The 27626-nt window shown below is 38.6% G+C and overlaps 1 protein-coding gene across 2 annotated transcripts; it reads left to right on the top strand.

Moving 5' to 3' along the window:
- Nucleotides 1-27120, top strand: TRA2A (transformer 2 alpha homolog). 2 transcript variants are annotated; one of them, XM_061464793.1, is made up of 8 exons: nucleotides 1-254; nucleotides 9688-9821; nucleotides 12130-12301; nucleotides 15906-16094; nucleotides 24360-24477; nucleotides 25065-25185; nucleotides 25904-25971; nucleotides 26137-27120. In XM_061464793.1, the coding sequence occupies exons 1-8, from the start codon at nucleotides 219-221 to the stop codon at nucleotides 26145-26147; spliced, it is 849 nt and encodes a 282-aa protein (XP_061320777.1). In that variant the 5' UTR covers nucleotides 1-218; the 3' UTR covers nucleotides 26148-27120. The 2 variants fall into 2 exon arrangements, with proteins under 2 accessions (XP_061320777.1, XP_061320778.1); XM_061464794.1 differs by having other exon boundaries at nucleotides 4-254; nucleotides 24360-24475; nucleotides 25078-25185.
- Nucleotides 27121-27626: the final 506 nt, after the last annotated feature.

The raw sequence follows: 27626 nt of genomic DNA, 5'->3' as shown, positions 1-27626 counted from the left end.
GGGCGGGCCCCGCCTCCCGCGCGGTGTCGGGCGCACACGGAGCGGAGGCGCCATTTTGCGGTGCTGCGGGAGACGGCTTAGGAGGCTTTGGGGGGAGGGAGGTGGCAGCGCGCGGTAGTCATAACAGAAACGGTAACAGCAGTAGTGGCCGTGGTTACGGTTGCTGCTCGGGACTAGCGTCCCCGTTCGACCAGTCCCGTGTCCAGGACTTCGCCGACATGAGCGACGTGGAGGAAAACAACTTCGAGGGGAGGGTGAGTAGCCGTCCCGACTCGACCCGGGCCGTGTGGGAGGGGGGTGAGCTGCCCCGGGGAAGGGGGGAGGGCGCTCTTCCTCCTCCGGCCCGCTAGGGGTGGGGGCAACGCAGCCTGTCTCTAAAATGGCTTCTTCAAGTGCCCGAGTCTGGACTGGGCCTGGGCCACTCGCTTCTCTCTCCTCTTCCTGCCTCCTTTTTTGTTTGCTTGGTTGGTTTTTCGGACTTGGCGCTGAGGAACTGGCCTAGCGCGAGGCTGAGCTGCGCTGCCTCAATCTTCACAAGCTTCCTTCTCCCGTCACCCCCTTCTCACCCCCCCGCCGGGGTGCGGGCCCTGCGCTCGGGCGGTGCGGGTTCGCCCCCACCGTGCTAGCGCTTCTTTTTTATCTAAGAACAGGGCTCGGAGCGCTGGTGCAGCCCGGCGTTTCTCCCCGTTTTCCTCTCCCTTTTCTTTCTTTCCCGTGATTTGAGCCGCCGTATTGTCCGGCCTTCTGTTGTGTGCCGGTACTAGGCTTCGGGGTCGCTGCCGTTCCCCGTCCGTCACCGCTCTGCCCGCGGGCAGTACCAGCCCCCTGCTCGTGGCATGGAGAGCGCGGTCCCGCGCGGTGTAGCCGAGGCCTCCGCCCGCCTAAGAGAGGAGAGACCCGGTCCTTTTGTGAGAGGTGCGCTGCCTTTCCTGGCTGCTGGCCCGCAGGCAGGATCTTCGGGCCACGCTTCCCGAAGCCGTCAGGGAGGTATGGCCTTCGTTGTCAAACCGTTGAAACGCATTGATCACGCAGCTGGAGACTTTCTCTCAACAAGCTGCTGTGGCTTTGTAACCTTGTTAAGCCTGTTCCTTCTCCCTCCCCTCTGATTGCTGCGGTTTTTCATGTACACGTATGATTGGTCCCTTATATTTTTCATGGCTTTCTTCCTTAGTGATGATCAGGGCAAGCAGGAATTGCTTTGTCCTCACTCCACCTCTACTTACTCTTAACTTTGCAGAGATTTGCTGTTGTTGCTTACTCTTTTAAGGGATCATTTAGAGGAACAGCTCAGGTAGCTTTCTCTGATGAACCAGTGACAGCAAGTTTACAGTTATTTATATAGGGTTACTGTTCGGGGAAACAAGCAATGAAATTATTGAAGAGTAGTGTCACATTCCATTAATACTTTGTTTTACACGAATATTGTTATCCTTTGTGATGTTAGTAAAAAGACCAAACAAACAAAATGAAAACAAACACCTCAAAACCAACACTGCTTAGGCTGAGTGTTGCACTTGACAGTGTAGTGACCGCTGCTGCTGCTTCCTCAGGTGAGGTAAAGAAAATCTGTTCTGTGCTGGCTGCTTGGACAAAGATGGCAGTATAGCTAAGGTCTTTTCAGCTAGATAAGCTAATATCTGAAGGGAAAACTGAGTCTGAGAAATTTGAGCAATAAGTATGTTTTGTTGTTAAACTTTTGAAATTTTTACTTCAATTTCCCATCTTGCAGTCAGATTTATGGGGGTTTTATTATTATTGCCTGTATTCCCTCTGCCATTTATTGTTAGGAAATATTTATGTTGGGTTCATTGACTTAACATTTTCATTAGGTTCCTTAATGGATCTGTTAGCATTCTGAAGCTGATATAGCTGTGCAGGTTCAGTATTTCTGCACACTGCCCTCTGCCAGATGTAGAAGCGAAGTAATGTTTTGAGAGTATGTGGAGTCTGAGAAGTCCTATGTAACAGTTTCTGGGACTGCTGTTTCTTAGCTGGCTTGTTCTTTCTTTGGTGGTGGAAAATGCACCTGTTGGAAAGGACTTCTGATCACGTTGAATCTTTAATTGGAAAACTTTAATTCTTTTATTTCCGTAACACTGGACTTTCTCAATCAGTCTGGCATTTGGCAGTGTCTTTATCTACCAGTGGGTTTTGTTTGGTTTTGTAACTGAACATAATGGTAGGTAATTCGTTTACAGGTTAAGGTGGGTTTTTTTGGTGCTATTAATAAGGAGCTTTTTTTTTCTTCAGTAATGCTTTTTTGGTTGTCGATGCTATTAAAATACTTGAAATAGAAAATTCTATTTCAGGCTGCAACATTTTATATTTCATTTCCTCTGAAAGTGCTTGCTGGCATAAAATAAAGCATGCGAAACTTTGGGTCTTTAGATTGCTGTTCCCAATTGGATAGAACTCTGCTACATGGTGGTGAATGCCATTGTGCTTCAGTTTGCTATATGCAGGCATGTGGAACTGAGAGAGAATGGGATAAGTTTTCAATGGAAGAAAACTGCAGAAACTAGAAACAAGTTTGAAAAGAAATTGCCACAAATAAGACTTGAGTAGCCTTTCAGTTCTGTCCCCCTCAGTTTAAATACTAAATAGTGTGACATGTTTTTAAAAAACTAAATGCCAAGAGTAAGGGAGTTCAAGCTTAGTTTAAGTCTCTTTGTATTCTATCCATGCAGGTGCATGTTGTCCTAAAAGTACATCCGTACTACTCTTGCATCTAGTGAAGTCTGATATTAAGATGAAGGTGCTTATTGATATGTAATAAGCTCTGTCTTAGATTAATTAGAAATTATTTTCCTGGTTTGCTACTTTATGAAAGAAAAAATGTTCACAAATATTATAATGTAGTTAAATTCAAAAATTTCTCTACAATATGATCAGGGATTTTACTTTTTTTAAAAAAGCGTATTTTTAGCAGCTTTAAGGTACTGTCTATGCATATGTTTTGCCTCTTTATTATTTTAAGATCATAATATTAATTAATCTGAAGAGGAAATGTAAGAAAATCATGGAAATAACTCCAATGAGACTGCACTATTTAAAAAATCACACTTCTAAAATGTTGGATAAAATCTTTGTAGAGATAGGTTTGGGTTTTTTTTTTCGTTCTTGAGCTTTTTTTTTAATTGACTTTTTTAAAGCAACTATCAATAAATATGCTCAGACTAATTAGCATCTGCTCTGGTTTTGTATCCTTTTCTTTCAACATGAGCAAGTTCTGTATTAAGAATGTGGCTGGTTGAACATAAGAAACCCCATCATTCAAGCATGGTGATTTAGTGAAAGAAATTGACCAAAGAAGAAGTATAGTGGATGTGCTAGATAAAGCTAAGTTTATGGAGATTAAGAAGAAAAAAAAACATTCTAAGTCATGCTTCTTGTCCAGTGACTTGACTTTTGGGGAAGTCATAGAATTTTATCACCATAGAATGTTTTTTCTGAGCAGGTTAGACAATTGAGTGTTGTTTGGGGTTTTATATATATATATATTATTGCTGTCAGATGACAGGCAATTCTTATTTCCTTTAAGATTTCTTGTTATTTTTAATAGCACCTCGTTTATTTGGGGTGCATTCTGTGATGCAGCTTTATTAAAATGTTCCCCAGAGCAGTGAACAAATGTCACTGCAGGAGCTCCACTTGAAACTAATCAATTGGTTTAGCTTCTGATGTTTGATTAAAATCAATAATCTTAAAAGTTTATTAGTTTTCTAATATTAATGTGCTTTTTGTCTAAATAGGTAAAACTCTTTATCAGAACAAAGATAGAACTCCATGTTAGAACTCCACATTGTTTGTCTTCCTTCATCCTAATGAGATGCCGCTTCCTGCTCTGCAGAATCTCACAGTGATCTCACTCTAATAAAGTACTTGAAGAAATACGATTTTTGCATGTGAGCCGTCGTGTTGAAGCTCATATATCTGCAAGCAGCTTTTGGCTTAGCTTAACTGAATATTTATTGTATTTGCTTCATGCAGCTTGTACGCAAAATACTTAATTTCATATGTGTTCTAATATTAGTTGCCTAAATCTGATCAGTTTTTAAATTATTTCTTGGGGGGAGGTTGGGTGATAGGGGAGAAGGCTGTTTAGCTGTTGTATTCAGTCTCACCTTTAGTGGCAATCTGCCACCTCTGTGGAAGTAAAGGCGTGCTGCATTCCATACCTTTTGAAATACAGGCATGAGGGTCTGCTTATGCTCAGGAGTTCTGCTTGGAGAGTGCTGTGGTTTCTAATGGCCAGTGTGGGAAAGGAGACTTTGTTTGGAAGTCAAATTTTTCTCTTTTTTCCTTTTTTATCAAGCTTAATGAATTCTGTATTGTTCTGGATCATATCATCTGGGAGCGCTGTTCTTTTGAAACAAATTCCATTTCCTATCTTCCATATGTGATAAAGGAGCGAGAGTACAGAACCCTCCCTGAAGAGCCATACTTTCAAGCCTCAGTGAGATTAACTTGCAGCTGCAAAAAGTTTTTTTTACTGAAGCTTCCTCCTTTTTTTTTTTTTTCTTTTTCCCTTTTAATCAGAGCAGTATCACTGAGAAGTGCATAAAGTTTGCTGATGTTGGTAACTTTTAAAATATGCATGTCTTCAAGATAGCATAACTTATGAGTTGCCTTTTATACCGAAGCATGTTACATATACTATTGAAATATTTATAGAAGAATAGCTAATTAAGGGATGAGTTATATTTTTAGTAATAAGTGACAGAATAGAGTATGAAGCAAAAATTACTTGTGAGTTACAGGGAAGATTGGTAGATTCCTGACAAAACAGTGGTTAAAATGTGAACTGTAAGGGTGGTGAGGCACTGGAATGGGTTGCCCAGGGAACCATTCACAGGGAAGTTGTGAATGCTCCTTCCCTGCCATGTTCAAGGCCAGGTTGGACAGAGCCTTGGGTGGCATGGTTTAGTGTGAGGTGTCCCTGCCCATGGCAGGGGGGTTGGAATTAGATGATCTTAAGGTCCTTTCCAACCATAAATATTCTATGATTTTATGAAAATGTAATTTTGTCCTTTCTGATTAATGTGAAGTCATATTGACAGTTTTAGCCAGGGAATGTAGGCTGCTCTAAATTTCTGTTTCTTTATAGAATGTTTACTTTTTTCTGTCCAATTACGAAGTTGGACTTAATTTCTTTTTTGATTTTGGGCTGGATTTGTGTAAGGTTTAACTATTGTTTTGCTGGCTTAAGGGTACTGCTAGACTACTTGTTGTCCTGTCCTTTTTTCACCCCATGTGTATTTCTTAACAAGGTCAAATGAATTTAAACTGAAATTTCTGTGATTTAATGATTTTGATCTTCCCATTGCACTTGCCATGCTTAGCTTTAGACAGCCTAATTTAAACTTACTTTAACTTCTGCTATTCTTTCTTTTGTACTCTGGAAGGGTAAGGTAAGAAGTGACAGAAGTTGGAGGACAGAAAAGTGGTATAAAAGAAAGAAACTGCCTTTTGTTTTGGTGCGTTTCTTTGTTTTTCTCATGTTGTTTCTCATATCCTCTTATGAAAGGTGGAAAACTGAAAGGATACTTATTATTCTACTTTGCATTGAAATGTTTCAAATGCTTTTGAAATAATAATTATGTTGGAAAGTAGCATTTCATTTGAAGGATGTGAGGAATATAAATGGTAGATAAAACTTGCTTTGATTACATGATTTAAATAGTTGCACCAGTACAGATGAAATACATTTACATGACTGACGTTTTGCTCAACTGGATCATCTTAAGTTGATAGTTGTTAAGTAACTGGGTTTATGTGATCATGAGGTGAGGAGGAACAGTAGAATAGCCTTTCCATACCATTTTATTTCACATTGCTCTTTCTGGGAAGAGGAAAGGTAGAAAGGATGAAAAATAGTCTCCAGTGCTCTCTTTAAGTACTTCTAGCTATGCATCATCTTATCCAGAAAATCAGTAACTGAAGCTGAAGTCTTTAGATTTGGTGTTTACCTGCAATATTTTCTTTGGCTGCAAGTTTCATTTCTTGGTGGATCATCAATCCCATTTCCTCATATGTACTTGAGGAAACTGCCGCATCATATTCTGAGGAAGCAAGCTGTTACAACTGAGCTTTTTAAAATGATTGGTTTAGGTGGGAATTTTGGTGGGGTTTTTTTGTTTGTTGTTTTGGTTTGCCCTGGGAAAAGTGTTATTGATAGACATAGTATTTGTTTTGAAAGGAAAATCAGAACTGAAGAATGTTAAGGAGTTAGCTGACTGTCTTTTTCTACAGGCTTTAGTGACAGCAAATCTAGATATTTTGACATGGTCGCAGTCAGTATCTGCCTATAAGTTTGTAAGGGTGAAACCAGTGACGAGACATTTGCATGATGAAGTCGAAAGCATTGAAATATGTACTGTTTTACAAGAGAATTGTGGGATGAGAAACTGGGTTTAAGAAATGCGGCCTTATCTATGGCCATTAAATAGCTGAGGATCTTAAGAACAGAAAGGTAAGAAAATGTTGAGGATCCAGAGAAAAAGTTTAATCCTTTTTGCTCTTAAACAGTATTTAAAATAATTCCTGTGATAACGATGGAGTTAAGATCAGCATGTATAGATTGTTTAAAGACTAGTACAGAATCAAGATTTGGCTTGGAAGTTTTGGGTAATAGAGCTGTCTATTTTCTCTCCTTAAAGACGATGTACTAAGAGGGAATGTTAGCTAATTTTCTTGTTCGTGTTGGAGAGTGGGTACAGATTGTTTGTGCAGAACAGTGGGGTCAGTCTATGATACAAACTGAGATACAGTTGGTAATTATTTCCTTATAGTAGGAAGTAGAGGAGGAAGATTCATTAAAATATCTCTTTGTGACTGCTTGAAGCTCTGAATCTCTTAATCTTTGCCTGTAGAATTGCTGTTACAAATCTTGTTAGGTACTTCTTCAGTGTCATCCTTAAGTCCTTAAACTCTAGCAGATTATTGTGATTCTGTTAGTCTCTCCTTTTGAAGCACTGTAGGAGATATAACTAGGTGATCTGTGTTGCATCAGGAGATGAGATGCAGTTGCCTGCCAGTGACACAGTATGCAACTACTAACAGGTAATCTCTTTAGCTGCAGTTTACATCTACAGTTTGTTTGAGGAAGTCTGAAACGTGTAAGAACTTAGCTGTCACCTCTGACATACCCTATTGTGAAGTTGTATGTTTGTGAATGCAGCCCCTAAAAGGTCTAATCAGATAGTTCTAAAAGGACTTGACCTACATGAAATGATGTAACATTTGGTTTTGGCAGTTTAATACAGATTCATTGTTTTAACTAATATTAGTAGAAACCGTATGGGCGGTGTGGCAAACTTTAGTTGAATAGCTAAGGACACTAATCTAACTTTTACATTGTATGGGAGTGATTTCGTCCTTGGTATTTTTGGCACCTCCCAGCACTTCTAGACTGCATTGTCTGGTTTGGGGGATTGGTTTTGATTAAGTTTCCAAAGTTCTTCTTGTTGAAGAGTTGATCTTTCAATTGTAAAAAGTATGGACAAAGCAGAAAGCAGTATTCTCATGAAAGAGTAACTGAGGTGAATTCTTTGTCTTTTTATTGAAGGAGGTTTTCTAAATAAGAATTATCTATGTTGCTGATCACTTTGGTAGGGAGGAAAGTGGAAACAATTCTGAAATTGCTAATAGTTGTACAGGGGATGAAGTGAAAGGGAAGAATTGAGGAGACTCGGACAATGAAGAGTACAAAAATAGAGGCAAAGTGATTAAAAAGCAAGTTGGTGGTTATAAAATGAAATGTATTTTTTACAGTGATCAGTGGATTTCAAATGTAAAAATAAATATGTAATAGTTAAGTGCACAAAAAATCATTTTATTTCAGTGAAAGTCATGTAGCTAGATCAGTAGGTAGCTTATAATGGTAACCTGTAATGTAGACCTGATTATATGGTCCACGTGTCACAGCCAAGCTTCAAATTTGGTCTTCATTGCTAAGTTTGGCAGGTCAATTATCCCAGCAGGTGACATTCTGCATGTGTCCTTTGTCCTTTCTATTGCAGTAAAGGGGAAAGGTAGCATAGCTGTAATACTTAATAATACCCAAGTCTCTCAGGTTCCATTTCTGGTGGATGTCTTGTCTTGAAATGCGAGGACAGTATCCTTTGAAAAGAATTTCAGCCCAAAGTAGTACAGAATTTAACTGCAAAAGAAAATCCAAGTCTGGACATAGAAAGACTAAGAAATAAATTAAGAAAAATACAGTGAGGACAGGCAGGAGGAGAAATGCAAATAAATGTGAAATTTAATACTTATTGGGAGGGGGGACTTGCTGTACATTTTCTTTAATTAAGAATTTTGCACTTCTTTAGTTACAGGTTTATATAGCATACTATTCTGTAGAGGATTTTATAGCTGAGCTCCCTAGAAATGCTGTAAACTAAAACATGAGGAAATCCTAACCAGCTCTTTGTTTGCTTGTTTTCCTAGTTTTTCTCTTGTGTGCATTACCATGCAAGAAAAAAACCCTCCTGTCTTTACTTCTGTTGGATTGCTTTGAACCGTTCTGTTACACATCCTGTTTTATATGGATTAAGTTGTATGCAAGGAAAACAGGATAACAATGAGGAAGATAAAGTAGGAAGAAAAATGCATTGTTGCATATATCTGTGTGCATGTATTATGCGAGTAAGTATGTGCATAGATAGGTTTTGACTAGAAATCTTTGGCCATTCTGTTGAACTGAGAGTGTCTAAAGTAATAATGTGTAGGAGTAGAATGGGGGATATTTGATACTGAGAATTACATAGCTGTTATTTTAGGGGGGAATCACAGTTATTGGTATCAGTACTTTATTTGTGCTAATTAGTTTTTAGTGTATCTGTGTATCTTACAAAAAATTTGAAAGGGGAGGAGGGTAGCTTTGAAAATAGATTAAAGCACTGAGAACTCAGTAAGCTTATTGTTAGACCATAGACACTTATACATTTTTAAAGAGTATTTTTTTAAGTTGTTTTATAAAATAGTTTCTTGCACTTTACCTGCTGGCTTTTCAATTTGGTAGATAACATCTGAACTCCAGCAGAGTTTTATAATCCCCACGTGCTTAAATATACTAAATGTTCTTTTTCCATTAAGGTTAATGTTCGTGAAGAAATTGAAGAGTTTTTTCCAAGAATGTGGAAGATAAATCAAGATAAAAGAAGGCTAATGAAAAGTATTAAAGATCAGAAAATTAAAATTGAATGGGGGAAAAAATTGAACAGAAGATTGGTCAGATAGAAGCACTTGAATATTTTTTTAAGGCTATAATGAATTGTTTGAATTGGGGAAGAATACACGAAGTATGAAAAATGAAAAACTCAATGAAGAATGAAGAAAAGTAGAAAGCAAGAGTGAAGTAGAATTAAAAGAATCTGGAAGAATGAATGGGTCCTAGGTTAAGTAAATGTATGGTTTATGTTCCAGTGTCTGTATGATCAAGTTGTAGATGAATTTGCATGATTACTTAGTTAATAGAGAATTGGTGATCTGGTTCAAGCAGGGACCTATTTGAGGAAAGCATACAATATTAACAGTGGGTTAGCAAAATGAAATTTGTTTTGGAGGGTATTGCCTAACCATTTGTTTTTCAGGAGCAATCAGTATAATAGAATTACTGTACTTTAAATGTTAGGAGTTAGGCATTTATACAACCAATACCATTTTTAATACTGTCTTTTTTGTTAGGAGTCTCGCTCCCAGTCAAAATCTCCAGCTGGGAGTCCTGCTCGTGTAAAATCGGAGAGCAGGTCAGGATCTCGCAGTCCATCGCGGGCCTCCAAACATTCTGAATCGCACTCTAGGTCAAGATCAAAATCAAGGTAGGTCCACGAAGTTACTCATGTTAATTTAGTGTTCCTGCTTATGCCTGGTTTTGGGTACATTGGTAAGATTTCTTTTCCCCTGTTGGAAAAAGTTACAAACCTTGTGAGGTGTATTAACCAAGGCTATGTTGTTTCCATGTTAGCGGTCATATAGGTTGGCAGAGTTGAGGTTAGAGTTTATGAATAATAAAGCATGAGTTTGAATAGGGAAAGTAATCTAAATAAAAGAAGTAATGTAGAAATAACAAATAAAACGTGTAGGTTTATCTCTTCCAGTAGAGAGAGAGAAGGGATTACATCTCAGTTTTGTAAAAGCTCCTGCCTCCTTCACCCAGATCTTTTTTTGGGGGAGACGAGCTTTTGTGCGTACCTCTCCTTCTTGGGGAAAAATAAGTCAAGTGAGAACTGCAGCAAAGGTAGTCTGGGTTAGATAGAAGGAGTAAGCTCTCTAACTGTTGGAAGACACTACTTGGGGAAGTTCTTGACATTCCTTCATTGGAGGCTTTATAAACAAAATCTGAGAACTGTGATTTAAAATGGGCATGGAGAGCTTCTTGATTTGTGGAAGATTTAAGATTTAAATTCATTTTTTAATGCTGCACATGTCCTTCTTTATCCCAAGTGTATGTTTTCAGAGGCCAAGTTTTATAGTTCTGAGAGAGTTTGCTCAGAACAGAGGAGGGATGTCATATCCCCCCCCCCCCCCCCCCAAGTATGTGTTGTGATTTAAGCCCAGCCAGTAACTCAGCACCACGCAGCTGCTTGCTCACTCCCTTCCTCCCTCCTGGCAGGATGGGAAGGAGAATCGAAAGAATGTAAACCCCACAAGTTGGGGTTTATAAGATAAGAATAGTCCAGTAACTAAAGTATAATATAATACTACTAGTAATAGTAATGATAAGGGAAATAACAAAGGGAGAGAATATAAAACTAAAAAGGAAAGAGGAAAAAAACCCCACAATAAAACCAAGTGATGCCTGTTGCAGTTGTTCACCACCTGCTGACTGATACCCATCCCAACCCAAGCAGGTATTTGGGCCTTCGGTTGATTTCCCTTAGTATATATACTGGGCATGACATGCTGTGTTATGGAATACCCCTGTGGCTAGTTTGGGTGAGGTGTCCTGTCTCTGCTTCCTCCCGGCTTCTTGTACCCCTCCTCACTGGCAAAGCATGAGACTGAAAAGTCCTTGATCAGGGTAAGTGCTACTGAGCAACAACTAAAACATTGATGTATTATCAGCATTGTTCTCAGACTAAAGCTAAAACACAGCACTGCACCAGCTACTAGGAAGGAGAAAAATAACTGTTACAGCTGAACCCAGTGTTACCTGGCTTATATCACCTATCTTCTCTCTTTCCTTGTACCATTTTACTGGTGGAAATGGGAGTAGCTACCAAATCCTTCTTTTGTCAATGGAGACAGAAGACAAAACAGCATTTGTAGCTCCAGAGGGAAAAGAGGCATTGCACAGTATTATGTTGTTACTGTCATCCCCTCCCGCAGTTACTGAGGGAGGTCAGTATTCCATCTTCCCTGTTCCTGTATCCCTATATATGCTTTGTACTAGGGCAGCTGAAAAAGAGTTACTGTGCTCTGAATTCCCAAAGTTCAGCCTGATGTTATAGCTTCTTGCAGTGTTTAGCCATATTACTAACATAATGCCTGTATTAAATCATGCAGCTTTAGGATGATGCTGGACAGGATGCTGGGGCATCTAGTCTGGGTCATACATTGCGTAGAAAGGTTGGACCAGATGATCCTTGAGGTCCCTTCCAACCTGGTATTCTATGGTTCTGTAACAAAATTGAGGTAATCATTGCCAGGTATCTGCAAAGGAATGTTTCAGGAGTTAAGCAGCGTTTTTTTTTTTGGTCTTGAATACTTTTAAAGTCTAGGTGGAAGTTCATTTGTAGATACAGCTTCACCATTGTGCCGCTAGATCTTTCCATTTTTACAGCCAAGACAGTATTTTACAGTGTGGCATATCTGGTTTCTCTATCATTGTGCAAGTGTTAGTTACACATGCAGCCGAGCTGATAAAAATTTAAACTTTGAACTTCCTGAAAACTGTCATGAATGTAATCCTCATTATATGCCAGAAGCACTCTCACAAAGTTAAAAATGATGCTGCCAAGCAGGTTATTAAAGATCCACACAATCTTCAGATGTGCAGAGTAGGAGAAACTTAGCTATTTTAATTGTATCTTAAAATAAATAGATTTTTTTTTTTAGGAAATGTAAGGCTGACAGTTCAATACATCATCTGCATATGCCTAACTAAAAGTTTTCTTTTTGTTGAAGATCCAGGTCCAGAAGACACTCGCACAGACGTTACACTCGTTCCAGATCCCATTCCCATTCTCATTCCCATAGGAGACGTTCTCGAAGCAGATCATACACGCCAGAATACCGTCGCCGAAGGAGCCGTAGTCATTCTCCAATGTCCAACAGGAGAAGGCACACTGGCAGCAGAGTATGTCATGTTCATCAAGGCTGAGTATCAAAAACCAGTTGCTGCTTACACCAGTGTAGTCCAAAAACATGTACCTTTTCTGTGCATGCTTGCAAATGGACAGTATTGATAAGATTGACTAGAGAAGACAAAGAAACTTCTGAAGTGTTTATTTGCTTAATAACAAACAGGATATTGTGTTGAAGGTTGCTTGTAATTTTATACCTGTGAGTAATTGTTTTTTAACTTGACAAAATAACCCATGTATTATTAGTTAACATGCAATAGGAAAATTTACAGTTAAGAGAAGGATCAGCAAGTCTCTCAAAATGTAAATGAGAAGTATCTCTGTATGGACAGGAGGAATTTTAGGTACACCAGCCAAGATCTAACATCTTAGGTCATTCTGAGAGTTTTCTCATGATGATCCTTTTCAGCGCCTTAGCTCCTGGTTCCACATCACTTCAGACTGATCTAAATGAGAGCTGTTAAACACAGGTCTGCTTGTTTCTTCATGAGGGCTGTGGTACTTCCTGATCCTTTTAGGTTTATTCTGGTTTAGTTTGTTAGTAATCCTGTGGAAAAGAGTATAGGTTTTTTTGCTGGCTCACCTTGTTAAAACAGCTCGCCAGGACCAGATAATACCAGTGTGAGGGAGAAGACAAGAGCGTATGAAAAAGGGCAAGACTAAAACAGTGCTAATGTACAGTGGCTTAAGCTGCTGGGAAGCAATGTTCATAAATACACGTCTAGTGGATTGTTGCCAGTGTGTAATCATGATGTAGTAAATATGACTCTGTCTTGAAAATTGGCAGGAAAAACTGAAAAGGGTTAGCAGATTTCCTGGTAAGAGATGAACAAATCCACTTTACTAATTTTGGAAATATTAGAATATATTGCTGTGCAAAGAAGACTTTTTCCTTGGAAGTGGCTGTGAAACAGTTTTGCTTTCACAATGAGTTTCACATTAATTCTAAGGAGTGGTTCTAATAGTGTCGAAACTGAAGTCAGCCGTATTTGAGTCCCCTAAATAACAAGGTACTAAAGACACTAGGAAAATTGCTAGCAATTTTGCCACCTCTGATCTTGTAGAGAGAACTTGCATACTGTGTTGATAGGAGGCAGTACAAAAAACCCTACTATAAAAGCCTTTAGTCTTCTGCAGTCAGTTTAGTGCTTCCAGTGGTGATGTAACTTTCACTTGCTGCTTAGGGTGTGGAGACTGATTTTCAGTATTTCTCTTGCCTAGAAAATGTAGTTGGATTTAAGTGTATGGGGGATGAATAAAAAGGACAATACTGGTATATACTCTGTGGAGGGACGTTTCCAAACAATGATTTAAAAGACTGAGGGATTTCATTAGAATCACAAGAGTTTGAGCAATAAAAAGACTATTAGTGCCACTGAATTATCAGGTAGATTGAAATATTTATTATTAAGCTTAAACCTCTGTAATTAAAACTTTCAAATGACAGACTGCTAGGTCGTGTTCTGCTTTTCAGCTATTATAAGGAATTGTAAAAGATTCATGTCTTAAAACAAAGTTTGAACTTTGGCAAAGGGAAAGAAAGAAAGAAACTTCAAATATATGAATAGTTTGGGCATCTTACTTTCACAGTGGATTCCTGAACAAAAGCACTGAAAAGAACATGACAGAAGATATAAATATGTTTGTTCTTTGAATCGAGCTGAAACGCAAGCTCTGAGGCATAAATTACTGTGCATCGGGGGCTTTGAAAATCTGAAACTGAAACACGTTTTGATTGTGTCAACTTCCAGTTATTATTCTAACAGAAACATTAAATCCCTGTGACTGTTGCTGCTGTTTTAAACGGCTGAATCTAGAATAATGTGCCAGAAATTTAACTGAAAAAATGGTAATTAATAATTCTTAGAGTGGAATTTGAATTAGATAAGCTCTGTAGCACGTGGAGAAACCTTAAACCTAATAGAGAAATTGTACAATTTCTCAGAATCACAGAATGGTTTGTGTTGGAAGCAACCTTAAATGTCATCCACTTCCAACCCCCCTGCCACAGGCAGGTACACTTCCCACTAGACCAGGTTGCTCTAAGCCCTGTCCAAGCTGGCTTTGAACACTTCCAGGGGTGGGACAGCCACGCTTCTCTGGGCACCCTGTGCCAGTGCCTCAGCACCCTCACAGTGAACAACTACTTCCTAATATCTAAATCTCCCCTCTGTCACTTTGAAGTCATTTCCCCTTGTCCTGTCATTATCTGCTCTTAGAAGAAGTCCCTGTACAGCTTTCCTGTAGGCCCCCTTTAAGCACTGGAAGCTGCTTTAAGGTCTCCCTGGAGCCTTCTCCTCCAGGCTGAACAAGCCCAGCTCCCTCAGCCTGTCTCCATAAGAGAGGTGCTTCAGCCCTCTGATCATCTTTGTGGCCTCCTCTGGATGCCAGCAGAGTAGAGGGGGCGAATCACCTCCCTCGATCTGGTGGTCACACTTCTTCTGATACAGTCCAGGATACAGTTGTCTTTCTGGGTGTAAGCACACACTGCTGGGTTATGTTGAGCTTCTCATAAGCCAGTACCCCCAGGTCTTTCTCCTGAGGGCTGCTTTCAGTGCTGTCTCTGCCCAGCCTGTGTTTGTGCCTGGGATTGCCCCAACCCAGGTGCAAGGCCTTGTACTTGGTCTCGCTGACCTTGATGAGGTTGGCATTGGCCCACCTCTTGAGCCTATCAAGGTCCCTCTGTATGGCATCCCTTCCCTCCAGTGTATTGATTGCATCACACAGATTGGTGCTGATAGTAAACTTGCTGAAGGTGTACTCTTTCCTACTGTCACGTCACTGACAATGAAGTTGAATAGCATCAGGCCCAACACTGACCACTAAGGAACATCACTGGTCTTCACTCGGGCATCAAACAGTTGGCAGAAAAATTCGTATTTGACTTCCTTTAGTTGAAGTGACGTGTATGAGGTAGATCCATATGCCGCATCATGTTAAAGAATCATGAGTCGTCTTGATGAGTTTCGCACAACTGGCCTTCAACACTTCTTACTGTCTAGATGAAAGAAGCAGGTGGCTTTCATCCAGCTCACAAGTGGAGAGAAACTTTCAAATGTGAATACTGACTTTCAGTATAGTTGGATATGAAATGTTGAAGGGGGAGGAAGCTAAATTATAGTTCAGCTGCTGATGCTGAAGAGCCCAAATGCATTTAGTGTGTGCAGCTGGAGCCAGTGTGCACAGTACTGATGGTGATGGTGCAGGAGGGCTGATGGTGGGAGTTGAAGCTGGCTGACCTATTCCTAGCCATGTCATCTATGTAGCTTGTTGGTCACTCAAGTGTGAAGAACTAATAAAATAGGTTGCTGTTAATTCTGTAGCTTTTCTGTAATAAGAATACTTTATTTTTGTCAGCTGAATTTTTTACCAACACAGGTTCCTCTTTGTCTTTTTTTCTACAATGCCATGAAAACAGGTTGGGGTTTTTTTTGAAAATTGGAATATTGAAATGATAACAGCTCAAGTTAAGTTTTGTAATAAACCGTGTGTAGTTTTCTTCAGATTAAAAATTGTTAATAACTGAGAAATTTTGATATGCGAATGTTTAACTTGTTTTTTATAAACTTAATGGGAGTTGAACATTTGTCTTACCAGGCTAATCCAGATCCTAATACCTGCCTTGGAGTGTTTGGTCTCAGTTTGTATACCACTGAGAGAGATTTGCGTGAAGTCTTTTCCCGTTATGGACCTCTGACTGGCGTCAATGTGGTTTATGATCAACGGACTGGACGATCAAGAGGATTTGCTTTCGTCTATTTTGAGAGAATTGATGATTCTAAAGAGGTAAATTCATGCTTTGCAACTTGTAACAGGTGTGTCCTTTGTGCATTGTCTTCATCACTATCTTTGTGAAAAACAAGCCCATGGTTTTTGATGCATATTTCCCTAGCAGGTTTTCACAGTGAGATTAGTTTAAAATACTTTGTTCAAACAACATACTGTTTTTAAACACGTTAGCATTTTAGTTCAGTGTTCTGATGCTTGAGTAAATATTGAGCATGAGCCGCATTGAATCACTAATGCGCATTGTGTATTGATTTTAGTCTGTTACTTCAAAATGAAAGTAAGTCTTTAGACATAGAAGCCTCTTAGTATTTTTGAAATATTTTGAAAGTTAATTTTTCAGAACAGTTTTCTCTGTCTACCAAAGTTCTGAAGGTTCTCTTTGCTTTACATTTTCTTCTTTAAAAACACATCATCATGCATTTGAAAAATAATGTGGTTTGTCTCGATTTGTGCCTTGGTCAGTGTCTGCTGGTTATACGGATAGCTATTTACAGTTGGACTGAGTTGTTGTTAGTATAATAGGTCTGTAAGGAAAGAATCGAAAGATATGAACAGCAGCTTGTATTACAGTTTATCACAGTAAGCAGTACTTTATCTGTGAGAGGAAGGATACTGTGAGCTTTACTACATTTACTGAAATTTGTATGAAATTGCTATTAAACTAATTGCTATTAAAACTAAAGTCATCTTCTGAAAAAAATCTTTTTTCAAAAGTTGGGCTTTTTTCTTAAGGCTTTCAGTGTGGGATTATCTGTTTATTTTGGGCAAACTGAGTCAAAGGCTTCAAGCATCTTGTTTATGGATTAGTATTCTTGGGCATATGTTTCAGATTATCTGTGATTCTGTTTACATTTGTCAAGTGTATTCATAATGTTTGGATGTGATTTCTCCCTTAGCATTGAAGGGAGGGAGGGTAACAGCTGTGGAACCTACTGTCAGTAGCTGGAAAATGAAAACTGATGGTAGCTGATGATATTTTAATGAAAAAACTTTGTGGATGAATTGGTTGAACTAGATTCAGTTCTGGTTGAACTAGATTCAGTTCTCATCTTCGACTGATTTATGGTATGATCCACAGAGAATCAGTTTATGGGAAGAGTAGGGTTTGTATATGTGTGGTGGTTTAGGGTTGTTAGGGGTAAGTAAAAGGACACAAAACTTCCTTTAGTGTCCCTTCTGTATTTTCCCCACTATCACTTGCACAGGTAGAGTGGGGAGTTAATAGGATGGATAGCTGTATATTCCATCTTTTGTGGCCTTCTGTCTTCTAACTTTCAGCCTTGTATTTCTTTGCCCTGTGAGCTCAGTGGGATTTTGAAACTGTGACTGTTTTGTAGAACATTTAATGTACAGAATACTTGCGCAGTATTTCTTGTCACATCTGTGTGCCAGTCTTGCCTGTTTTACAGCTTCATATGTCTTCAGAAGTAGGGTTTTTTGCTTGTTGCCATGGGCAATGGTCATGCATGACACCATGCATTTCTTAAAATGTTCCGTGTAAATAGCATGAAGTAATTTATTTTCGTATAAAGCTGTTTTGGCAGATACGGCAAAACTGGAATGCAGAGAGAAAAAATGGGGTATTACATACAGTCAAAAATACGGAAATAAAGATGAGCATCTTAAACAGGAACTGAAATAATTGAGAATGTAATTAAACCCTTTTGTTTTTTCTCTCCAATGGGCTAGTGCATGAAGAGGGGGAACGGGTGCAAAACTTCCCAACGCTTCGAATATACGTAACTGAAGTACTTTGGCAAAAACAATGGGAGAAAAACTTGTTTTTTTGACTTATTTCATGGACCTTGAAGATGAATTTAACGATGGCATTGAATGGCAGCTAGTGTAGAAAAAGGGAATATAGCTACAGGCATGAAACTCTGTGACAGGTCCTGTAGGAGAACACTTGAAGGACATGAAGTAATTCTCTGTGTGGAAGATAGATCAAATCTGAAAAGCTGAGTATGCATAAAAGCAATGACACTTGAATTACTGTTGTTCTGAGTAAATACCTTTTCTCTTAAAAAAGCCCTAAACCAAAACCCCAAACCTCCAACACCCTGAGCATCTGAACAAAGAGAATATAAAACTCGAGATGTTAGAAGTATGTTTCAGACTTTCTAAAGCAGTCATAGATTAATTATATATATGTAGAACTCTACAGAGAAATAAGGATTTCCCATTATCTCTACTATTGTCCTTCCAGGAGAGGTAAAATGGGGACATCTCTAAGTTGACATGCTCTCAAACACTTAATATGAAAATTCAACACCAAGTGGATTCTGAGTAGTTACATTTAAACTTTAATAACTTGGTTTAAGATTGGTCAGTATCAGTACTGAGTGGTTTCTATCACAGCTGAAGTCCCTCAGGGCCGTGTATGATAGCATTTCTTAAAGGTGATACTTTGCTGTATCCTAAAAGTAACAAAGGGGCAATAGTGAAGTTTATTTTGACTTAAGCTGGTTTAGACTTTCAGAACTTAAGTTTGATTAACAGCCTAGTTATTAACTGTTTATGATCATCTTAGTTATAAAGAGGAACAGAGATTTATTACTTTCTGAGAACTACTAGGTTGAGCAGCTGCCAGAGCATCACAGTACCCTCAGTGATTCCACCTTAACAGGAGTGGGAAAGAAACATCGGATGCATGTGTCCATTGTAAAGGAGATTTCTTGTGGAATTTCTTCTACTCTGAAACTGCTACTGAGATGAAACTTTATGGTCTGACTGAAGGTTTCTTTTCCATCGAATGTCTTACTGCAGTGGCCTGGTTTTTGCAACATAGTACTTGCCTGAGTTGTTTATGTTCTGACCCATACTGAAGATTCTTGCAGATGTTGAAGGTTGATAGATGATTGTCCGGAAAACCTGAGGGTTTGCTGTGGTAGTGTTCATTTTGGTGTGCTAGTTCAAAAGCTATTTAAAAAGCTTATGTTGTTACCTACCCTTTTCTAGACGAAAGGGTATTCTTTCTTATGCGTGTAATGCCTTTTGGTTTTTGTAAAGTTACATTGTTTTACTTTAAAACAAACCCCCCAAAACCCTAAACCTTTTCTAAGCAATAGTTGGTATTGTTGTCTTGTGTGTTGCAGTGTCTTGTCTTATGTTGTCCATCCTTCTGCTAAGTCTTTAGAACCACATGTGCAACATTATGCAAAGGTCAAGATCTGTAAACATCTGTTCAAGACCTGTTTCTCAAGATTGGCATTCTTTCTTACATAGTTCTAAGTATTGTCAGTGCTGGCACTGAGCCAGCATTGTCATTTTGCAATATTTACACTAAGTTATAGACGATATTCACCTCATCATCACATTAGGATTTTCTTTCTGCATTTAGAGGAGCCCAACCTTTTATATACTAGAAGAAGGGGTGGGAAGGTTGGTGGAAGGGGATTGATTATCTTGGGTTAACCATAAATTGAGAGAACGATGAGTAAAAAGTGCTGGCTGTTCTAGGGAGATGATTCTTATTACAGTTACTAGGGATTTAATACACCGCTATCCAGCTTTTTAGTAACTCAGAAAATGAAGTATTGTTTTTTGAAAATACTGTGAATGTACTATATATCTGTAGCAAGAACTCATCTGACAACCATTAGCTACAGCAGCTGTTGGCAACATGGTGTTTTCTGATTTCTGATGCTAGTTGCATGCTCTTTACAGTTCTGACCATCTTTCAGAACCGTTTTCTGAAGCAGTGTTCATTAGCAATCAGTACAAACTTTATCTAGACAAACTGAACTATTAACATAATGCAGTTACCAGAGACCAGAATAACAGGGTTTTATCATTTTAATTCGTAAGACATTTAATCTGTGGTGCAAGCAGACCATCTTAGAAGCACCATTATTGACCAAAACTTCTGCCATAGCTTGTTGAAGAAATGCTTTAAGTACTGTTTGTGGTATCAAAAGGGACTTTAATATACCAGAAAAAAACACAAGAATGTCTCAAATGTTTGGAATTACAAGTTGCAGACTTGTGGAGACTCTGAAATACCATGAAATCACTAATGCTTGCAGAAACATATCCAGCTACTCATTGTGGTTCTCTAAAATTCTGTATTTCTTGACTCTGCAACTCTTTAAAGTACACTTTAAATAGAATACATTCACTCAATAGATGTTTAAGCTCAGAAAAATATATTTTAAAATATTATCGTTGTCAATATTCTGATAATGCTTTAAAAACCCCAAAGCCTTAAAGTAGAGAATATGAATTTACTCTTGTTCAAAAGTGACATGGATGCTTAGCAGACCACAGTAAGTGTGGGGGAAAAAAAAAAAGGTTTTATAGTTTGTTTTTTCATCCCATCAGTTTGGTTTTTTTATTTCCATAGGGTCCTGTCAGATGTCCTCGTTAAATTCAGACTTGAACTGACGATACCAGTATACTGGGGGGAGAAGGGCTAATCTGTTGTGCCTGTGTGTCCCATGCTGCTCCTGTGATACAGTGGAGATGATGTTTTCATGGGTAGCATTAAATTCAATATGGGAAGGACTTGAGTAGAAAACAAGTGAGAACCCTCTCCAAAATCAGCAAACAGAATAAGGCAGTATCTTATATCTTTTAAATCATTAAAATACATTTTCACAGTAGTCCAAACATAAATTGCTCGTGCTTAACTGTTTGGGTGTATTCAGTCTGTGCATTACTAATGTGGTGATGCCGTGCTGTTGAAGTAATTCAAAGCAGTTACTCAGTTGAAATATAGACTCTTAAGATCTCTTGTAGGATACCAATGTATCTTGAACTCCACTGTAGAAATATCAAGTGACTGTGACATCAGCTCTGCCAAGTCTCTCTTCTTTCCTGTTCCTCCTCACCCCCTTTCCCCCAGTGATCATGGTGCAGGTTGCAGAAATTTCCCACATTGTTTCCCTGTCCAGGGTGCTCTTACTGGCATAATCCAGGCTGAAAGATTATTTAATCTTTTTCAGTGAACTCTTGATTGCTTAAGTACCAGTCACCTCTGTAAATTTGTGCATATATGAAAAGTTCTATGTTTCCAAGCTGGCTTTGCGCTACCTAATTGCTAATGCATGTAGAAAGCACCACATGTAATAAATATAAAATGAAATACAAATCTGTTAAATTTAATGCTTGCTTTCTAACTGTTAGAGCCACTGAAGGCTGTGATCCTGTAGTTTGGGAACTGCTCATTTTGTCAAACTAGCACTTTACGCATTATCATTTGAAGGAGTTTTGTTGTTATAGATATAAATATATAGATAGCCTGCTGAAGGTTTAAAACTGTACTCTTAAAGCTGAACTACTGCCTCTACCATTCCCAATCCCATTCTCTTGTTTTCTGGCTGCAAGCATATATTGATGTGTATTCTGGCCTACAAAGTCTTTTTTCCTTAGACTTTGCAACCAAACCTAGCAGTACATGTTTATAGAAATCCTGTTTGCTTGCTTACTATCGCCGTGAAGAAGCTGTGCAAGTCTTCTCACATTTGCGTATTTGGAAGAAAATCCAGGTTGAAATAAAAGTGGACTGACAGTTGAAGGTTCCTAAGAGGGTATTGTGTGTCTTAAACCCCTTTGAACTTTTCATTTTTTTCTTTAAAATGTTTCATGTGATGGTCTGGAAAATACACTTCTATCTCTTAAAACAGTATTTGAGAATGTCTCCTGCAGTGTTAGAGCAAGTGTGCAATTTTTTTCCCTTGGACATTTAGATGTTCTTAACACAACATTTGTGCATACCCGAAACTAGTAAGAAAAGCAAACTGAAATTTGTTTTGACTATTGCATGCTAGTCTAATGAAATTTTAAATCCAAAATTTAATTATGAGCTGTTCTAACTTTAAAAGAAAACACAAAAGTTTCAGAAATTAGAAGCCCAAACGGTTTTACAGCCTTTGTACAAAATAACTACTGTTGTATCACTTGGCTGAAACAAGGTTTTCAAATAGGGCTTTTGGTCCTATTGCAGCGGTCCTTAGCCAACAATGTAAGTACTTTGTTTCAAAAACGGGTGGTGTGTGCATTAAGGATAATGCTGAGAATTTGAAACCATCTTTGGGAGGAATTTCCGGTTACTCACTGTGATACATACTATCAATCATTGTTGGATTCATAATGTCTTTGTCTGGCTTTTGGCTTTTTTGCACTTGGGGGAATACAGTCAAAACTGTAAAAGGCTTTGTTATGTCTGTATATTTAACAAATACTTTGATTATTTTTATTTATTTATTTTTGTTGGCAGTTGTTGCTGACAGCTGTTAAAAGCTAAGAAAAGTTTTAATACTGAGTAGGTAATTAGATTTTGTGACCAGGGTGTCTGGGTTTCATGTGGACTGGTAACTATGAACTGATCTTTATCCACTGAAATGTTACACATGCTTGGTACTTTCAAAACAAACAAGTCTCAAAACCAGCTCTTCATCTGTCTTGCTGTTACGTTGGCTCTTCTCTGTATCATCCTTATGTCAAAGAACTCTTCTTCTTAAAAAGGTATTTATTCTTTTAACTAAGTGACGTGCGCCAGATGTTCTGGATTTGAGGTGGCTTCTTGTTAGTTAAGCTTATTACTCTGCAAGTTCCTGATGAGATATAAAAATGCCATGAAGCAGAAATGTCCTTAGCTTTCAAGATAACTTGCATATTGCTACATTTCCAGAAAGATGCTTTTCATCATGAAGCTAATTTTTCAACCAGCTATTTGCAGCTTTCATTTTTAGGTTTGTGCGCACGTAGATTCCTAGGATCTGTGCACAAATTTAGTTTAATTTAGATCATCCGTGTGGAACAGGACTTAAAAAAGTCTCGGCTGCGAAACTAAAGTTAATGTTCCTGTTCTGTTCGCGAAACATACTTCAGTGTGTGCTGAAAGACTTCAAATCCTCTTTGGGCTCTGCCTTGCAGTTAGCCAAATGTAGTTGGTTTATTTTTGTACGGGAATAGAACTCACTAGGTGGCGATGTAGTACAGATACAAGCAGCACTACTAAGTGTAGTTAAATAGGTTCGTGATAATTCAGTCACTTCTAGTTTGAGGGCATCACAGTTAAATCATGTGGGTGTCATGTTTTTGTTCCCTCCTCTGACTTGTCTGTTAATTCAGTAAGTCCTAGTTAGCAGCAAAATGGTAAATTTCCAAATAGCTGTTTGCTTCATTATTTAATTAAAAAAAAAAAAAGCTCTACTTAAAGAGGGATCCTCTCATTTTAAGGTTGTGTGTGGCTCCTCACAGTTAAATAATAGCAAAGTGCTTGTGTTCCGTAACTCAAGATTGTAACACTCCACACATGGAAAATACGAATAATGTATGTTGGGCAGAGTGCTGGGCTTAGTGACATGAAGAGGTGTGTGCTGGTATTTCAGAGATCCCAGAGCAGTTCATTAAAGGATTTAAAAATACCACCTTGCTTTGCAAAATTTTATATTTTTTAAGTCCAGCATTAACTCTTTGTCAAATTCTTACAGCTGTGGGCTTGGTCTGGGGTTTTTTGTAAAGTTATTGTTGCATGAATATAATTTGCAAAAGTATGCTGTGCTCCCTTGAAAAACTATTTTCAGGATTTTGAGTTTGTGAAAGGCCATTATATTGATTCTCAAAGAGTAGAAGCAGGGGCTAGAACACCCAGTGAGTGTGTGCAGGGGCTGCGGGCAGCTCTGAAGGCACAGGCTTCTCAAGCGCAGCCCCTTCTGTGTATCGCTTTAGCGAGCTGCTATTGTCAGAGTGAGTGGGGAGGAAGGTTGTAATTAGGTATCCATGTAGGCTGAACCCGCCATTTTACTAAGCTGTGCTGGAGTAGGTCCTTGTAAGGGAGATGGCAGGAGGCTGGGAGAGCATGAAATGGCAGCCGACTAGCAGTAATCCGGCCATATGCACCCTACAGGAAGCCACTGTTTTGCACAGCTTTTGAATCCGCCCGTCCCCTCTGGGTCAGAGACGGCGGGAGGAAAGATGCAGTTTTCAGAAAAAAAGAGATTTTGATTTTCAGCTTACCTTTCTGATGGGTGCAAGGCAAAGTGTAGGGAAAGTGACTGTGTTAGTGGTTAACACCGTGCTCTCTTAAGAAAGGACTGTGTATCACATTAGTCTGTCACCCCAGTGTGGTCCTGTAGCACGGCAAACGGGCCAGGGGACAGCGATGAGCCATTCACCACAGTGGGGCACTAGTAACCAGTTTAAATAAAACGTGCAGGACTTGCTTTTCTGATAGAAAATAATGTGTTCTGTACATAGCCTTCCACAGTTACCAGTAGGTTGCAGGTTTCATGCCCCTGTTCCTTGTGTCTCCTGCAGGCAATGGAGCATGCAAACGGTATGGAGCTGGATGGCAGGAGGATTCGGGTGGATTACTCAATCACCAAAAGAGCACATACACCCACCCCAGGCATCTACATGGGCAGGCCAACACAGTAAGGATTCACTCATTTCCTGTAATGGGACTAAAATGGATTTAAATTGAATGCTTGGAGTCTGGTTGAAGAAACAGAATTAGAGATACTTTTTGAAATTGTAAGAGTTGTGCCAGTTGTATCTTATCCCAAAGTTATTAATGGAAATAACTCATTACTGTGGTTCAGGTATACTATTAAATTCTACTGTAATTTATTGCCCCTATTTATAAAAAATATTAAATTAATATAATATATAACATATAATATTGTATATAATAATATATAATATTATCTATAAAATATTATTAAATTAATATTATTTTTAAAAAAGCACGTATGCAGCACAGTCAGCTAATGTGGCCTTAGCTTACTGAAATTGGTTATTCTGGGAATTAGGCTCAAATCCCTGGTGGGGTTTCTGTTCGGTGTTTTTGTTTGGCTTTTTTATTTTTGAAGGTGTTTTTCTGTCAGTGTTTCATTCTAAGATTATTTTGGCATGGCATAGTCTTAAGTGTCCGATTTACAAGAACAATTTTAAAAAGCTTTTAAATCATTTTACTCAAGCTGAAGAGTAGATGTATAAAGTGATGATTTTGTGTTTTTTGGTTTTTCCTGAATAGTAGTGGAGGAGGTGGTGGCGGTGGAGCCGGTCGTCGCCGTGACTCGTATTATGATAGGGGGTATGACAGAGGATATGACAGATATGAGGAATATGACTACAGATACAGGTACCCAGACTTTATTTGATTTCTGTACAAACAGTGGATTTGTTGGAAAACCTGAAAAGTTAGGTGACAAAACTGTCACTCCATTCATAGCAAGATTCTGTATGTGTGTTTGCTGTGTGTTAGAGCCTCATTGCATTAGGTTTTGTGGGATTAATAAGTGGTCGTAATCTCCAGTTTTTACGTTAATTCAGTTGTATAGTGAACAGTTGGGCAAGGGGTTAATTTTGCTACCTGAAGGAGGTAGAGCATGTGCCCTGTAAATCTAGTGGACAGATAGAAAGGAAAGTAATTTTTCCATGCTGTATATAGAACCAGGGACAGCTGATACACAGTGCTGTTTCAAAAGGGGTTATTTGTAGATGGGACTTTTAATGCTTGACATTTCATAACCATCTTGCTGTTTTGAAAGTTATCTAGTTTCAGAGAATGTTGTTCAACAGGAATTGAAGGCATCTGGAGAAGCACTTCATGTGTTCGCAGGGCTAGTGAGAGTTTAATAAATTCTTTGTCTGGGAGTATCTTACAGTTTTAAACACATCAAATAGAGAACTATAAAAGCATTTGTTAAATAACTAAGCCGCAGCCAAATAAAGCTGAAATCATTCATGCAGGCCAAGTATTTCAGTGCTGAGGAAATGGTTGTGTTCTGTAGAAGTGATGTGAATAAGGCTTCTTTCATAATGGATGTTGTTGGGTTTCTTTTTCATTTCCTTTAAAGGAGACGATCACCATCGCCTTATTATAGCCGATACCGATCACGATCAAGGTCCCGTTCCTATAGTCCAAGTAAGTAAATACATGTGAATAAATACAGTCTGGCTGGCTTGAACCTTGTTGTTACTAGTATTAATTGATCAGTGGGAATTCTGAATGTGAAAGCAAGAAAGTTGAGATGATGTGGGTTCAGTTTGTGTGTAGTAACTGGTGTTGTCTTTTGTTTTGTTTTTGCAGGGCGCTACTGATGATCAGAAGAGTTACAGTTGAGGACGTGATTTTTAAATACAAAGTTCACATCTTGGCTTCCCTACTGCTTTCCCTCCCATCCTCCATCCAGCTCTTTTACAAATCTTTGGTTCATTAAGAATATACACATTTCAGTTGAAGTATTCCTGTTTTCCATCCCTTCTTATTGTAATACTCTTAAATATTGTAATTGTTGTAGTTTTTGTGTAGTAAAGCATCTTAAGGAAAATGAAATAGAGACCCCAAAGTGCTCATACATTTTGGAAGTCATTCCTGTTTTGTTTTTAAAACAATTGGACTCCTGACTAATCAGAAGAGAGCATTGGTATTTTTAAAGCTTGCATGTCATATGTAGTATACACACTCAGATACTTTAATCAAAACCTGCATTTCCAAGTAACTCGTTAATGTTTCTGTTAAAATGTTTACCTATTACTTTGATAAACAAGTAACGACTTTGAGCCTTTTCTGTAACGACAAATTTACTTAGATAGTCATGAACCAGAGGACTTGGTTTTGTTTTGTGTTGTTTCATTGTTCTTTATTTGTCAGGTAGTTGCTTTGAGTGTAGGTTATTTGAGCTAGAGTAAAATTTGGTATTTGACCGACTGGGAAAAATATAGAACCTTGTGCACTCAAAATTGAGTCTCTATTTTATAGACAAAATTTCTGAACTGCTACACAGTGGATAGCATTTGAAGTTAAAACTAAAAATCGCGGGGGGGGGTTATTGTACTAGGTTGAATATTTCCCCTTAATTGGTACAGGAGAGAAAATATTTATTGAACATGGCAATTAGTTATATAATTTGCTGTTCATTTAAAAGGGTAACAATAAAACCCACCAATATTTTGGTATTGCAGTAAAGATTAAGCAAGTTTTGTTTCCAGTCCGTTTTGGAAGTATGGATGGAAGAACCTACAACTACACATAAACTTTTTTTTCCTCTTCAATAAAAGTTAATTCCACTGAGATATGATTTCTTGTCTTTTGTTCTGCATTTTGTGTTACCGTAGGATACAGGTTAAACAAAACTTGATAACGCTGTGTGGATAATAAAGTCAGCATTTGCCTGTCTTCTTGGGAGCCTTGTCTTCCCTGAGAATTTGCCTGTGGTTACACAGGGTGGCAAAGCAGAGTGGGTCCTTCCAGCTTCCTCTTGTGCCAGCTTTGGCGCTTGCTGGGGTCATGGTGAGATGGTTTAAGGAGAGAAACACGATTGGCTTTGTTTAGATTTCTGGCAGGTTTTGCCCTCTGAAATAATGTGCCATGTGGCTGATTGAATGTCAATATTGGCACAGCAAAAGGAGTAGGACTACAAAGCTCTTGCAGCAAAAATCATTTCATCCTGATTGTCAGGGAGAGCCACCAAAAATTTGTCAGCATTTTAAGATGGTTAGGGTATGAAACGTCATTTTGTTAACTACTTCTCAATGTCAGTGCCAGGAACTATTATCAGGTAATTAAAAGAAACGCAC

Source organism: Pezoporus flaviventris, unplaced genomic scaffold, assembly GCF_033815535.1.
Source record: "Pezoporus flaviventris isolate CSIRO_AGI_PZ_B2104156 unplaced genomic scaffold, CSIRO_AGI_Pfla_v1 ptg000037l, whole genome shotgun sequence".
Classification (NCBI taxonomy): domain Eukaryota; kingdom Metazoa; phylum Chordata; class Aves; order Psittaciformes; family Psittacidae; genus Pezoporus; species Pezoporus flaviventris.
Note: the sequence above shows the minus strand (reverse complement) of the source record. Positions and strands in the feature narration are given on the sequence as shown.

What these genes read in the sequence shown, in the direction of transcription:
- TRA2A (XM_061464793.1), top strand. Translation starts at nt 219, where the DNA reads ATGAGCGACGTGGAGGAAAACAACTTCGAGGGGAGG. An exon ending in AGGTCAAGATCAAAATCAAG is followed by an intron (nt 9,822 to 12,129) that starts GTAGGTCCACGA and finishes TTTTTGTTGAAG; the next exon opens with ATCCAGGTCCAGAAGACACT. An exon ending in GAAGGCACACTGGCAGCAGA is followed by an intron (nt 12,302 to 15,905) that starts GTATGTCATGTT and finishes TTGTCTTACCAG; the next exon opens with GCTAATCCAGATCCTAATAC.